The sequence below is a fragment of the Coregonus clupeaformis genome, chromosome 17 (genome assembly GCF_020615455.1).
Source record: "Coregonus clupeaformis isolate EN_2021a chromosome 17, ASM2061545v1, whole genome shotgun sequence".
NCBI lineage: Eukaryota > Metazoa > Chordata > Actinopteri > Salmoniformes > Salmonidae > Coregonus > Coregonus clupeaformis.
In genome coordinates, this window is record NC_059208.1 from 19,892,397 (window position 1) to 19,907,576 (window position 15,180).

At 45.3% G+C, this 15,180-nt stretch overlaps 2 protein-coding genes across 5 annotated transcripts in view; both read right to left on the reverse strand.

Annotated features, from left to right (window-relative positions):
• cep192 (centrosomal protein 192) overlaps window positions 1–6,392 on the reverse strand; it is a 60,903-nt gene extending 54,511 nt beyond the window's left edge. For 2 of the 3 annotated variants that reach the window (XM_045226141.1, XM_045226139.1), the window contains exons 1-6: window positions 6,057–6,373; window positions 5,430–5,649; window positions 5,108–5,215; window positions 989–1,143; window positions 592–653; window positions 4–145 (exon numbers count right to left, since the gene is read on the reverse strand). In XM_045226141.1, the coding sequence (XP_045082076.1) occupies window positions 4–145; window positions 592–653; window positions 989–1,143; window positions 5,108–5,215; window positions 5,430–5,596 (634 nt within the window). In that variant the 5' untranslated portion in view covers window positions 5,597–5,649; window positions 6,057–6,373. Of the gene's footprint in view, window positions 1–3; window positions 146–591; window positions 654–988; window positions 1,144–5,107; window positions 5,216–5,429; window positions 5,650–6,056 lie in introns of all 3 variants that reach the window. The other variant, XM_045226140.1, reaches the window with a different exon arrangement.
• A 2,064-nt stretch (window positions 6,393–8,456) lies between these two features.
• On the reverse strand, window positions 8,457–15,133 carry LOC121575671 (nucleoporin SEH1). 2 transcript variants are annotated; one of them, XM_041888924.2, is made up of 9 exons: window positions 14,741–15,133; window positions 14,369–14,419; window positions 14,046–14,192; window positions 13,633–13,844; window positions 13,022–13,120; window positions 12,127–12,267; window positions 11,738–11,892; window positions 11,269–11,422; window positions 8,457–9,215 (listed from the first exon to the last, which is right to left on the reverse strand). In XM_041888924.2, exons 1-9 carry the CDS (start codon window positions 14,849–14,851, stop codon window positions 8,966–8,968), a joined length of 1,320 nt encoding a protein of 439 aa, XP_041744858.1. In that variant the 5' UTR covers window positions 14,852–15,133; the 3' UTR covers window positions 8,457–8,965. The 2 variants fall into 2 exon arrangements, with proteins under 2 accessions (XP_041744858.1, XP_041744859.1); XM_041888925.2 differs by lacking the exon at window positions 8,457–9,215 and adding an exon at window positions 9,251–10,135 and having other exon boundaries at window positions 14,741–15,129.
• Between the last annotated feature and the right edge of the window lie 47 nt (window positions 15,134–15,180).

Genomic DNA, 15,180 nt, shown 5'->3' on the forward strand with positions numbered 1-15,180 from the left:
CACCTGTGACATCACTGTTCATGCTGTCCACAGACATGAGCTTCTCATTGGCCAGGAAGCTGGAGACACTCCCACTGAAGTGGTCGCTGTCGGCTCCCTCACTGGCCAGACTCTGGTCCTCTACGGAGCCTTGGAGGGATTGGACCTGGATCACAGAGACACAATTACAACTACATTCTAGTATCATGTACTGGATCCTAAAGGCCTGGACAGGGGGAAGGAGGGGAGGTTACCAACCATACTGGATCCTAAAGGCCTGGACAGGGGCAAGGAGGGGAGGTTACCACCCATACTGGATCCTAAAGGCCTGGACAGGGGCAAGGAGGGGAGGTTACCACCCATACTGGATCCTAAAGGCCTGGACAGGGGCAAGGAGGGGAGGTTACCACCCATACTGGCTCCTAAAGGCCTGGACAGGGGGAAGGAGGGGAGGTGACCACTCATACTGGATCCTAAAGGCCTGGACAGGGGACGGAGGGGAGGTTATCACTCATACTGGCTCCTAAAGGCCTGGACAGGGGGAAGGAGGGAAGGTGACCACTCATACTGGATCCTAAAGGCCTGGACAGGGGGACGGAGGGGAGGCTATACCTTTAGATCCATAACATCCCCATTTCCCAGGTGGGTGAAGGTCAGCAACCCCGTAGAGAGATCTGATAGGGAGACCAGAGAAAAGAACAGCTATTAGCTGGTTTGTTAGCGAACATAACACATCAGCCTGATGGACACACTGATCTATCAACTACTGAAGGACGGAGAGTTAAGCAAGACCACATTGTACATTAGGTTTACCTCTCAACCCAACAATAAAAGCCATTTAGCAGATGCTTTTATCCAAAGTGACTTAGTCACGCATGCATACAATTTTACATATGGGTGGCCCGGGAATCGAACCCACAACCCTGGCGTTGCATGCACTATGCTCTACCAACTGAGCCATACAGAACCGCAAACCAACCCAAGGTAATGGTACAGTGGAAGTTGTTACCATCTCCATGTTCAGAGTGTCTTCCAGGGAGAGGTCCAGTCTGTGTGTTGGGGCCGAGGGAGGAGGCTCTAGTCCTGGGCTCTGTCTCGTCCAGATTCACCTTCACCAGCATGTCTGAGAACCGGTGCGCTGCTATGAAGTCATCTGCATCATCCCTGAGAGGTGGATAGAGGGAATCAATGTTGGCAACATCTTTCACTGAAACAAACATGGGGTATATTCACATCCCAAACCGCATGCTAAAGCACTGGGGAACAGCATTATACCGTGTGGTAAAGCACTGGGGAACAGCATTACACCGTGTGGTAAAGCACTGGGGAACAGCATTACACCGTGTGGTAAAGCACTGGGGAACAGCATTACACCGTGTGGTAAAGCACTGGGGAACAACATTACACCGTGTGGTAAAGCACTGGGGAACAGCATTACACTGTGCGGTAAAGCACTGGGGAACAGCATTACACTGTGTGGTAAAGCACTGGGGAACAGCACTACACCGTGCGGTAAAGCATTACACTGTGCGGTAAAGCACTGGGGAACAGCACTACACCGTGCGGTAAGGCATTACACTGTGCGGTAAAGCACTGGGGAACAGCACTACACCGTGCGGTAAAGCATTACACTGTGCGGTAAAGCACTGGGGAACAGCATTACATTTAAAAAAAAATTGTTTTAGACATTTAACAGACGCTCTTATCCAGAGCGACTTACAGTTAGTGAGTACATACATATTTGTATTTATTTTTCATACTGGCCCCCCGCGGGAGTCGAACCCACAACCCTGGCGTTGCAAACACCATGCTCTACCAACATCCCTGCCGGCCATTCCCTCCCCTACCCTGGACGACGCTGGGCCAATTGTGCGCCGCCCCATTACGCCGTGTGGTAAAGCACAGGGGAACAGCAGTACACCGTGGTAAAGCACCGGGGAACAGCATTACACCGTGTGGTAAAGCACCGGGGAACAGCATTACACCGTGTGGTAAAGCACCGGGGAACAGCATTACACCGTGTGGTAAAGCACCGGGGAACAGCATTACACTGTGTAGTAAAGCATTACACTGTGTGGTAAAGCATTACACCGTGTGGTAAAGCACCGGGGAACAGCATTACACTGTGTAGTAAAGCATTACACTGTGTGGTAAAGCATTACACCGTGTGGTAAAGCCCTTGGGAAAAGCATTATACCATGTGGCTTTATTTATTATTATTTATGTTTTAATATATACACCTTTAAACCCCTTAGGCATGACCAGACCAATGTATGCTTTAACGCAAGCTTAAAAATCAATTTCTGGTGCTCCTTAACCCTGTAATTTGTCATTGTTGACAATTCTTATCATTAAAATCTCAAATATTTTTCACTGTGCTCCTAAATTTCATTATCTGCTCCTTCATTTTTCAACTTAGGAGCACGTGCTCCTTGGAAAACACGTCAGCGTAGAGCCCTAAATGACATGACTTTTACTGCTGCTAAAACTCTTGATACTCACAGATCATCTGTGAAGCTGAGGGCAAATTTACCCTGCTCCTCGTTAGACTGCGAGTTAGCCAGAGAGAGCCGACCGTTCTCCACATACGACGCCTGGATAGAATTTACTCTGGAGAGAAAGGGAGTGAGATTCATTTTTACAAATCAGATTGTTATAAACACTGATCAGTGCTACACAACACTGTATTAGAGGGTACAGAGTTAGAAACAAAACCCTGCACCTCTATAGCTCTGCAGGGCCCTGTGTTCCAGTAACATTGTTGTTGATGTGAGGGCCGGTGGTAAAGGCTCTACTCTTCTGTCCAAGTCGTGCTGCTGACCCACCTGTTGTCGGCCCCAGCTCTAATTTTAGCCACGGTGGAGGCAGCTACGGGCAGCCCCAGGGTGGAGGCCAGGTGACGTCCCCAGGGTTGCACGGCCGCTGCCCACAGAGGTAGACAGGAAACTGGGGAAAGCCTCATCCTCGATGTTGGCGGAAACTCTCTGTCATGATGTTGGGCTATGGTTTGGCCCGCCGCCTCAGGTTCTACTGCAGACCATCAACTGAGTGGAGAAAGCATTTATCACAATTGCTGATAAACAATTCAGTTTATAGTGGAAAGTTTGTATTGTAGTCAAAACAAAACTGCCATGCAGATTTCTTCTTGTGATGTTCACATGATGGCAATGCCAAAGACGCTTTAGTATCCAATCAATTGACTCCAGTCCAAACTCAAGCAACAAGGTAACCAAAAAAAATTACTAAACAAAGAAGACTGCCACATTGTTAAAACTATATTAATATTAGATGGACAGATACCTAGCTACCTCAATGTAGCCAGTCAGCTGTCGCTGTGGCCTGGCAAAACAAACTTGTGTTGACACAGACGAAAGTTTGTCAAGGCTAGTTAGCTACAAACACTTTAGCCAAAGTGGGTTTGTGCACACGAATAAACCGTTTTCTAACTACTGAATAGGTTTAAGGCCAGTACTTTCCAAAAAATACCAAAAGTAAACAGCGCTCAAATTTTCCCAACAAATGAAAAAGCTCTCTGCCTTCTCTCCCGAGTGAAAACCGACTCGCATACGTTTGAGACCGGGCCGCGAAACCATGAAGTCCACACTGTAACGTTATAGTTTATAAAGTAGCAACACTTCTTAGTTGAATTGATTAATTATAACACAAGCCACGAAACGTTCAAATGATAACGGCTTTTCATACCCAGTTATAAGTTTTGCACAGTGATAAGTAACAAACCGTCGCGTTTCTCTCGAAGAAAAAAGGAATCCAGTTGGTTCATTCACAGGAAGCCCGCGCTAGCGTCACTCCCTGTGGGCGGGACGTAGATAGAAAGAGACGTTTTGATTGGACTAACCTCTTTGACGCTGTGAAAGGCTGAATCACCATTGGATTGTGCTCCTGTCATTTTACTATATTAGTTCAATTGTAGAGGCCAAAAAAAGTATATATATTACTCAGATCAATGTCCTTCCCGCTATGGTCCTTACATTCTGAAATTATAGCATTGGATTGAAGTGCTTCTCATCAACTAATTGTTGTGACATATAGTTAAATGAAATATTATTTGCTCTTGAAATGTATGTAATATATATTCAAAATGTGTAGCACTTGTTGCAGATTCAATAGCATCCATACTGTATCATAAATCCTAAGTCTAAGGAGTGGTCAGGAACTTGCAGGCGTATCATATATTCCCCACAGCAGCTGCAACCATCATATGGCTAGCTGACAGCTGCACAGTAAATAAACACACCATTCCAATTCTTACTGACCCCTATCTTTCTGTTGACTTCAGATACTTGCTGTGATTTGTGTACAGTATGAGGAATGATAGACGGTTTCATGAGAGAAACCCACTGCTAGAATGTAAAGTGTTCAGGGCCCTCAGTCTGGTACAGTTTCATGAGAGAAACCCACTGCTAGAATGTAAAGTGTTCAGGGCCCTCAGTCTGGTACAGTTTCATGAGAGAAACCCACTGCTAGAATGTAAAGTGTTCAGGGCCCTCAGTCTGATACGGTTTCATGAGAGAAACCCAGTGCTAGAATGTGAAGTGTTCAGGGCCCTCAGTCTGATACAGTTTCCTGAGAGAAACCCAGTGCTAGAATGTGAAGTGTTCAGGGCCCCTCAGTCTGATACAGTTTCCTGAGAGAAACCCACTGCTAGAATGTAAAGTGTTCAGGGCCCTCAGTCTGATACAGTTTCCTGAGAGAAACCCACTGCTAGAATGTAAAGTGTTCAGGGCCCTCAGTCTGATACAGTTTCCTGAGAGAAACCCAGTGCTAGAATGTGAAGTGTTCAGGGCCCTCAGTCTGATACAGTTTCATGAGAGAAACCCACTGCTAGAATGTAAAGTGTTCAGGGCCCTCAGTCTGATACAGTTTCCTGAGAGAAACCCAGTGCTAGAATGTGAAGTGTTCAATCAATTTCTGGTGCTCCTTAACCCTGTAATTTGTCATTGTTGACAATTCTTATCATTAAAATCTCAAATATTTTTCACTGTGCTCCTAAATTTCATTATCTGCTCCTTCATTTTTCAACTTAGGAGCACGTGCTCCTTGGAAAACACGTCAGCGTAGAGCCCTAAATGACATGACTTTTACTGCTGCTAAAACTCTTGATACTCACAGATCATCTGTGAAGCTGAGGGCAAATTTACCCTGCTCCTCGTTAGACTGCGAGTTAGCCAGAGAGAGCCGACCGTTCTCCACATACGACGCCTGGATAGAATTTACTCTGGAGAGAAAGGAGTGAGATTCATTTTTACAAATCAGATTGTTATAAACACTGATCAGTGCTACACAACACTGTATTAGAGGGTACATAGTTAGAACAAAACCCTGCACCTCTATAGCTCTGCAGGGCCCTGTGTTCCAGTAACATTGTTGTTGATGTGAGGGCCGGTGGTAAAAGGCTCTACTCTTCTGTCCAAGTCGTGCTGCTGACCCACCTGTTGTCGGCCCCAGCTCTAATTTTAGCCACGGTGGAGGCAGCTACGGGCAGCCCCAGGGTGGAGGCCAGGGTGACGTCCCCCAGGGTTGCACGGCCGCTGCCCACAGAGGTAGACAGGAAACTGGGGAAAGCCTCATCCTCGATGTTGCGGAAACTCTCTGTCATGATGTTGGGCTATGGTTTGGCCCGCCGCCTCAGGTTCTACTGCAGACCATCAACTGAGTGGAGAAAGCATTTATCACAATTGCTGATAAACAATTCAGTTTATAGTGGAAAGTTTGTATTGTAGTCAAAACAAAACTGCCATGCAGATTTCTTCTTGTGATGTTCACATGATGGCAATGCCAAAGACGCTTTAGTATCCAATCAATTGACTCCAGTCCAAACTCAAGCAACAAGGTAACCAAAAAAAATTACTAAACAAAGAAGACTGCCACATTGTTAAAACTATATTAATATTAGATGGACAGATACCTAGCTACCTCAATGTAGCCAGTCAGCTGTCGCTGTGGCCTGGCAAAACAAACTTGTGTTGACACAGACGAAAGTTTGTCAAGGCTAGTTAGCTACAAACACTTTAGCCAAAGTGGGTTTGTGCACACGAATAAACCGTTTTCTAACTTACTGAATAGTTTAAGGCCAGTACTTTCCACAAAATACCAAAAGTAAACAGCGCTCAAATTTTCCCAACAAATGAAAAAGCTCTCTGCCTTCTCTCCCGAGTGAAAACCGACTCGCATACGTTTGAGACCGGGCCGCGAAACCATGAAGTCCACACTGTAACGTTATAGTTTATAAAGTAGCAACACTTCTTAGTTGAATTGATTAATTATAACACAAGCCACGAAACGTTCAAATGATAACGGCTTTTCATACCCAGTTATAAGTTTTGCATAGTGATAAGTAACAAACCGTCGCGTTTCTCTCGAAGAAAAAAGGAATCCAGTTGGTTCATTCACAGGAAGCCCGCGCTAGCGTCACTCCCTGTGGGCGGGACGTAGATAGAAAGAGACGTTTTGATTGGACTAACCTCTTTGACGCTATGAAAGGCTGAATCACCATTGGATTGTGCTCCTGTCATTTTACTATATTAGTTCAATTGTAGAGGCCAAAAAAAGTATATATATTACTCAGATCAATGTCCTTCCCGCTATGGTCCTTACATTCTGAAATTATAGCATTGGATTGAAGTGCTTCTCATCAACTAATTGTTGTGACATATAGTTAAATGAAATATTATTTTGCTCTTGAAATGTATGTAATATATATTCAAAATGTGTAGCACTTGTTGCAGATTCAATAGCATCCATACTGTATCATAAATCCTAAGTCTAAGGAGTGGTCAGGAACTTGCAGGCGTATCATATATTCCCCACAGCAGCTGCAACCATCATATGGCTAGCTGACAGCTGCACAGTAAATAAACACACCATTCCAATTCTTACTGACCCCTATCTTTCTGTTGACTTCAGATACTTGCTGTGATTTGTGTACAGTATGAGAATGATAGACGGTTTCATGAGAGAAACCCACTGCTAGAATGTAAAGTGTTCAGGGCCCTCAGTCTGGTACAGTTTCATGAGAGAAACCCACTGCTAGAATGTAAAGTGTTCAGGGCCCTCAGTCTGGTACAGTTTCATGAGAGAAACCCACTGCTAGAATGTAAAGTGTTCAGGGCCCTCAGTCTGATACGGTTTCATGAGAGAAACCCAGTGCTAGAATGTGAAGTGTTCAGGGCCCTCAGTCTGATACAGTTTCCTGAGAGAAACCCAGTGCTAGAATGTGAAGTGTTCAGGGCCCTCAGTCTGATACAGTTTCCTGAGAGAAACCCACTGCTAGAATGTAAAGTGTTCAGGGCCCTCAGTCTGATACAGTTTCCTGAGAGAAACCCACTGCTAGAATGTAAAGTGTTCAGGGCCCTCAGTCTGATACAGTTTCCTGAGAGAAACCCAGTGCTAGAATGTGAAGTGTTCAGGGCCCTCAGTCTGATACAGTTTCATGAGAGAAACCCACTGCTAGAATGTAAAGTGTTCAGGGCCCTCAGTCTGATACAGTTTCCTGAGAGAAACCCACTGCTAGAATATGAAGAGCTCAGGGCCCTCAGACCAAATCCAGGCTTAAACCATGTGATACCTCTGGATCACTACCTATTATAGTAACGGCTGATTCACATGGTAGTCATTCATGGATGACACTGTGTGTTGGATACACAGCTACATTGTATAACAGTGTTGGGGTTTTAATGTTACTGTGGTGATGCTACAGTCTACAACACACACAGTCTAGACATTGTGAATGAACATTTATTATTTGAAATACATTTCTCATATGCATCGACTAGCCCCCATTTGTTTAATGCTACATTAGGCTTGAAATTAAATAAACACACAGGAATAACACATATAGAGCCACTGTCTTATAAAGTAAGACACATTCCAACACAGTGCTGTGAGTTTGAACCGCAGGCACCATAGTAAACCAGCATGTTGGTTTTTAATGAAAGAAATACATCCGTTGATCTCCAACTATTAAAGATCAAATACATTTAGGGAATCGTCACTCACAACTCTGGGCAACTACATCTAGGAAGACTGCAAGGGAGGAGAATTGTCAGTCAGCACTAGGGCTGTTCATATTAGGGAGGGACTATCATAAACAAAATGTCTTACTAAGAAAACATTACATTTTTGCTTATCAAGAATCACTAGTTTTATGCACCAACCAAACTGTTCTGGAAGAGGGATGGTCTTCTTTTGATTAGTCACTAAGAATAAGAGTACCATCCCAGTCAGTCATGTTCAGGCAGGGGGTTGAGGGCTCTGGAGGGTCAGTCGTGTTCAGGCAGGGGGTTGAGGGCTCTAGACGGTCAGTCGTGTTCAGGCAGGGGGTTGAGGGCTCTAGACGGTCAGTCGTGTTCAGGCAGGGGGGTTGAGGGCTCTGGGGGGTCAGTCGTGTTCAGGCAGGGGGTTGAGGGCTCTGGAGGGTCAGTCGTGTTCAGGCAGGGGGTTGAGGGCTCTAGACGGTCAGTCATGTTCAGGCAGGGGGTTGAGGGCTCTGGAGGGTCAGTCGTGTTCAGGCAGGGGGTTGAGGGCTCTGGAGGGTCAGTCGTGTTCAGGCAGGGGGTTGAGGGGCTCTAGAGCGGTCAGTCGTGTTCAGGCAGGGGGTTGAGGGCTCTGGAGGGTCAGTCGTGTTCAGGCAGGGGGTTGAGGGCTCTGGAGGGTCAGTCGTGTTCAGGCAGGGGGTTGAGGGCTCTGGAGGGTCAGTCGTGTTCAGGCAGGGGGTTGAGGGCTCTAGACGGTCAGTCATGTTCAGGCAGGGGGTTGAGGGCTCTGGAGGGTCAGTCGTGTTCAGGCAGGGGGTTGAGGGCTCTGGAGGGTCAGTCGTGTTCAGGCAGGGGGTTGAGGGCTCTAGAACGGTCAGTCATGTTCAGGCAGGGGGTTGAGGGCTCTAGAGGGTCAGTCGTGTTCAGGCAGGGGGGTTGAGGGCTCTAGACGGTCAGTCGTGTTCAGGCAGGGGGTTGAGGGCTCTGGAGGGTCAGTCGTGTTCAGGCAGGGGGTTGAGGGCTCTGGAGGGTGAGTAGAGTCTGTGCAGAGACAGAGGGGAGTGTGGGGGCTGGCCATAGATGGAGAGAGGGGACTGGGGGAGCTGGCTGTGTACAGCCAGGCTGTGGGGGGACAGGGGGGGGCTGGACTGGGCATCACAGTGCTCTATCAGGGAGGGGGGGGGCAGCAGGTGGCCGTACCTGGACCCTGCCCTGGGGGCGTCCAGAGTGGGGAAGAAATACCTGAAACAACACAGAGAGACAGAGAACCGACATGGACCAGACAGGAACAGGAAACAGACATGGACCAGAAAGACAGGAACAGGGAACAGACAGGGAACAGACAACAATGGGATACAAATAAATAAACAAAAACAGAGAAATGAGAAGTGAATTAAAATAGGAAAAAGGGGAATCATGAACAGGCTATGGCAGCTATACAGAACAGTAAAAGGGGAATCGAGAACAGGCTATGGCAGCTACACAGAACAGTAAAAGGGGAATCGTGAACAGGCTATGGCAGCTATACAGAACAGTAAAAGGGGAATCGTGAACAGGCTATGGCAGCTATACAGAACAGTAAAAGGGGAATCGTGAACAGGCTATGGCAGCTATACAGAACAGTAAAAGGGGAATCATGAACAGGCTATGGCAGCTATACAGAACAGTAAAAGGGGAATCGAGAACAGGCTATGGCAGCTATAAAGAACAGTAAAAGGGGAATCATGAACAGGCTATGGCAGCTATACAGAACAGTAAAAGGGGAGGGTAAGACGTGCAGAAGCATGATGAACACAAAACAGAAGACACTGTATTCAGCAGAACTAACAGACACATGAACAAAACAGAAGACTGTGGTAGGGTATTCATTTAGATGTTTCACCGATCTGTGCTGTTATCTCAAATAAATCAAAACACCCACTCCACCAATTAGAACCAAGTATTCCTGAAGCAGTGGCATCCTTGTCCACGTATGGAAACACTGTAGAGAATTGAGGTGCTTGCTGGTCAATGGGCTTTAGATTAATAGTATGCAGGCTGGTGGAGTGTGTTGGGGGCAGTCAGGCTTCGCAGGCGAGGGCTAAAGGGGGTTCTCTTGCCGTTCCTGTGTGCATGCATCAAGCAGCATCCATCACGTCCAATAGACCACACAGGGACGAGTCCTTATTGAAACGGGATAATAACACGCAAGCAAACTACTTCATTTCCAATTAGACTGAACAACTTCATTCAGACATACACACAGTCATGAACAAATCACAATAAGATGCATTTATCAAGATTGACAGTACAGAAAAAGTTGTCATTATTAAAACAGAAACAATACGCTGTACAATGCAGTCACAATGTAACAGGTTAGCAGAGGCCTTTCAGAATGGAGTGGATTTTAAGGCAGAATAGTCACCACAAGTGAGGGAGTATTAGACTTTTATTATGAACCAACGTACAGTACTAGGTGAGAGTATAATGTCTGGAAACGGAATGTTGATGTATAGTACAAGGTGGAATATTGAATATAAACGCAGCAATATTAACTTTGTGTGTTAAGCACTAGCATGGTTACCGGCCTGTAGTCACTATTTCTTTCAGATTAATTACAGATTACCAGCAGGTTAATAGGGATTATTACCAGATTATAGTCCAGATGTTCCTCCACCATGCAAAGATTTTGGCAACTTTTTGGTAAAAAAAAAAAAAAAAAAAAAAAGTATTGAAAATATGAACTTTTATTTTTTATCAATATGCCCACCAAACATTATTTACATTCTATCATAAGAAGATTAAATCAAAAGAGTAAAGTATTCCATTTAGCAAGCTTGTATGTTTGGCCCTGGTATAAAGACCATGAAATGAGAAAAGCTTAAACTCAATTTCTGGGGCATTATGTGATGATGACAGACATCTGTAATTGTAACTAATCTAAAATGTAAAAATTATATTCTTCAAAATAACATTCTTGTTCCCTCAACCTAAAATTGTGTAAACAATCAATCACCCCCCAAAAAAAAGTGTACAATAAAACACCAACCTGCTGTTGTGCTAACATTAAACTGTAGCAAACCCCCCTCCCAAACACTCCTTTTATGACTAGCAGACAGGCCTAGCACAGGGAGCAGGCCTATGTGCTGGGTCTGACCTGCTAGGCCTTGCCAGAAGCCAAGCTCTTTGCATGAGTGCAGCACACGGTGCCAGTTGACCCAGGGAGGGGTCAGTGCTGCAGGGTCAGTCAGGCCCAGAGAGAGTAAAGCAGTGAGGCAGTCAGTCGTCAGCTCCGACAGTGGGCGTAGCCTCCTACCTTCCTGCAGCAGAGCCGTTCAGTGCACTCTGGGAGGTCTGGACAGTCGACCCCACCACGGTATTCATGGCACTGGGTTGTCCTGACGACCCGTTGACAGGACTACCGTCTCCCTTCAGGATGCCTGTACACTTCCAGTTGTCCATATAGTTGGCTGGGGACCAGAAGATTGGTATGAGAACTAATGAAATAGTGTAAATGTGTGGTGTACATATGAAATAGGAACCTTACACAGTTCACTAGTAGATGGCACTTTATTTTATTTCAGCTAAACCATTGGCTTTAATTATTGTACAGACTTTTAGCCTGGTCCCAAACCTGTTGGTGCGGCCTTGCCAAATCTAGTGGTCATTGTCAAGTTCCAGCATAGAATTACATATGAGGCAGTCAGTCGTCAGCTCTGCCTCATTTTACAACCTTTCCAGAGTGGGACACAGCCTTTTCAGTCTACACTAAACATATACTCTACCTTTCCAGAGTCGGACACAGCCGTCGTCTCCTGAGGAGGCCAGCAGGGTGCTGGTGATGTTCCAGGAGACTCTCCACACCTGGGAGTTGTGGTTGTCAAACTGGGCCACGATCTGAACCTCAAACTTAGTAGGGCCTGTTGAGCTGCTCTCCTTACTGACAGATGGGAGAGATATGCAGCACAGGTCAGTATAATATATTGACACTGTACAGCCTGTGAACTGCTGTGATCTACATACTACTTAGACAATACAGCAAGTCCAAAAGATACAGCTAATATCTATTAGAAAACTCTCAATACGTACTTCACACATTAGTCCTATTTTGCCTCTCCTATAGTCAGAAAACATTAGTAAAAAAAAAGCGTAACATCTACATTTATACACTCACCGCAAAGGTACCAACTTAAAGATCCGAACGTCTTTGGTTGCTATGGCGAGCACGTGGAAGGACCGCCCCAGGTTAGGGGCGAAGGCTATGTCATGCACCGCGTCAGTCACCGTCATCAATGTCTCAGCTTTGGCATATTTCCTGATCAAAGATAGATTCCTCTATTTTAAGAGCGAAATTGTCTAACAACATGATACAGTAGAATAAAATAGAATAGCTTTATTTCTCCCAAGGGAACTGTGGGGTTCATGTAACCATCAGCTCCACCTGTATAATGTCATAATTTTTTTAAATACATTTTTAGTCATTTAGCAGACGCTCTTATCCAGAGCGACTTACAGTTAGTGAGTGCATACATGTTTTTTTGTGTGTTTCTTTCATACTGGCCCCCCGTGGGAATCGAACCCACAATGCTGGCGTTGCAAGTGCCATGCTCTACCAACTGAGCTACACGGGGCCCAATAATGTAATCTATCTGTAAGACTGACCTAGTGTTTGTTGTGCTAATCATGTAATAGGACTGACCTAGTGTTTGTTGTGCTAATCATGTAATAGGACTGACCTAGTGTTTGTTGTGCTAATCATGTAATAGGACTGACCTAGTGTTTGTTGTGCTAATCATGTAATAGGACTGACCTAGTGTTTGTTGTGCTAATCATGTAATAGGACTGACCTAGTGTTTGTTGTGCTAATCATGTAATAGGACTGACCTAGTATTGGTTGTGCTAATCATGTAATAGGACTGACCTAGTGTTTGTTGTGCTAATCATGTAATAGGACTGACCTAGTGTTTGTTGTGCTAATCATGTAATAGGACTGACCTAGTGTTTGTTGTGCTAATCATGTAATAGGACTGACCTAGTGTTTGTTGTGCTAATCATGTAATAGGACTGACCTAGTGTTTTCGTTGTACTCGTAGATCTGAACCTTCCCACCGTACATCACGTTGCTGTCATCACTTCCCACTGCTATCATGGGCGGGTGGGCACGAGAGCTAAGAAGAAAATTATAAATAGACAGTTATTAAACTAGGTAACATGTTGTTAATAGTCATCAATACAATAGCTCATTAGTATCTACAGCTGCCGGAGCGCTCCAAATGCATTTTCACAGCAGTGGAACACTCTGGACCTTGAAGCCAGTGCCACTGCATTTTTTCATTGTTCCCCTCTAATCAGGGACTGGTTTAGACCGGGGACACCAGGTGTGTGCAATTAATTATCAGGTAGAGCAGTAAACCAGCAGGTTCTGGACCTCGTCAGGTAAGAGTTGAATACCCCAGCTATAGAGAACGTGACACAGGGCTGTTAGCGTGTGCAGTGGACAATCAGCAACACTGCCATTGATTCATCAAAGCAGAAGTCAAATTTCAGTTCATTGGACATTGTGTACAATTGACGAATAAAGTGATATTAATCTTAAATCACTGACTGGTTTCACGCAACCGATAGTCAAATGACCGTAGACTGAAATTAGGCCTACATCTACCGACTCAGTGAAGCAGACCTGGAGGGGTTCCAGGAGATACAGGAGCAGCTGAGTTTGCAGGAGATCTCGTGCTGCAGGGACCACTGGCTGAGGTTCATCACGTCTGGAGCCTCGTAGATCCTCACCACCCCGTCTGCTGAGCACGTCGTCAGCATCAGACCCATGTGTTTAGGAGCAAACTTCACATCCGTCACCGACGTCCTGCTGTCCACCAGAGTCGTCCTCTTTATCTAAACAGAATGAGAGTTTGTTACCGATACTGTACATCCGGGCGCATGTCTCCTTGACTATCACTTGGGTAGAGAATCACCTTCTGATTAATAGCCTGGTACAAGACTGGCATGTGCCAAACTGGCATGACAATTGGAATTGGTGAGACAGTACAAATAGATGTGGGAACAGGCTCATAGCTGAATGTCCAGGAGTCTTACCCAGTGGCTCTGCCCCCTCTGTTTGTCGTTTGACTCCCCAACTATCTCCTCCCACACAGCAGCTGTTCGGTCAAAGGAGCAGGAGGCCAGCACCTGTCCAAACTCAGGGTGGGCCCATGTCACCCTCCATACTGACCCGCTGTGTGTCTGCAAAGACGAGATCTTACAAAACCTTCATTCTACATAGTGTATTTCCAAATTTAATAGGCAAAGACCTTTCAAAGGGAGAGAAGATAGTTAGGCCTAGTAGCTAGCTACAATTCAAAGCAGACACTTAAAACATACTTTTAAATATTGGCATGTAAGAAATAAAATAGACTTGCCTTCCAGCTGGCAGTGCAGTGCCACTCCCCACTTTCACTCTTGTCCCAAACCTGAAGGAGGAAGAACATTGACAATGTTTTACTAAAGCAAGCGCTGGTTACAGTCTGTGCATTTTGTTTACATCCAGCTAACATAGCAAGCTAGTTACATGGCTTGCAATCTGGTTGGCTGGCTTAGTTAACGTTAGCAAGCTGTTTTAAACTGCAAATAGTCAGTTAATTACTTTTCTCTAAAGTGGGTAATAGTCATCAATTAAACTAGTTTGCTGCAGTTAATTTGGTTGCTGAATTAGCTACTTATTTCAATATCGATAAGGTAAAGAGTTAGCAAGCAAGCTACTAGCTAGCTAGCTTAGCTCACTTGTTTTTTACCTTGACACTTTGGTCACTTGAACAAGTTGCCATTCTCCGGCCGTGAAAATCATAGGAAACATCGTGGATTAGATCTTTGTGATCTGCTGCAATGCTACGAGCCACAAACATGTTTATTTAGTAGCTCCGTTTTCTTCCTCAGAATGGACGCTGCTGTCATGCGGCTCCCGGTCTTGGCGCCAGTAACTAACAAGAGTTCACACACTTCACATGGCGACCACAAAGGGCCGTAAAAACATTTTTTTTTTGCTAGAGTCAATCACGAGAAGGGTAGCTACGCGAAACTAACGTATCGTTCGAAAGAAACTTCACTGGGTCTGGGTGCCAGTCTTTAGTACTAATTTAAAACCATAAAGACCTTTCCATCAGTACAAATATTTAGTTTTCTCTTGTGTAAGGGCTGAGCGAGAGCGCATGCGTAGATCAGGTTTTCCCCAAAC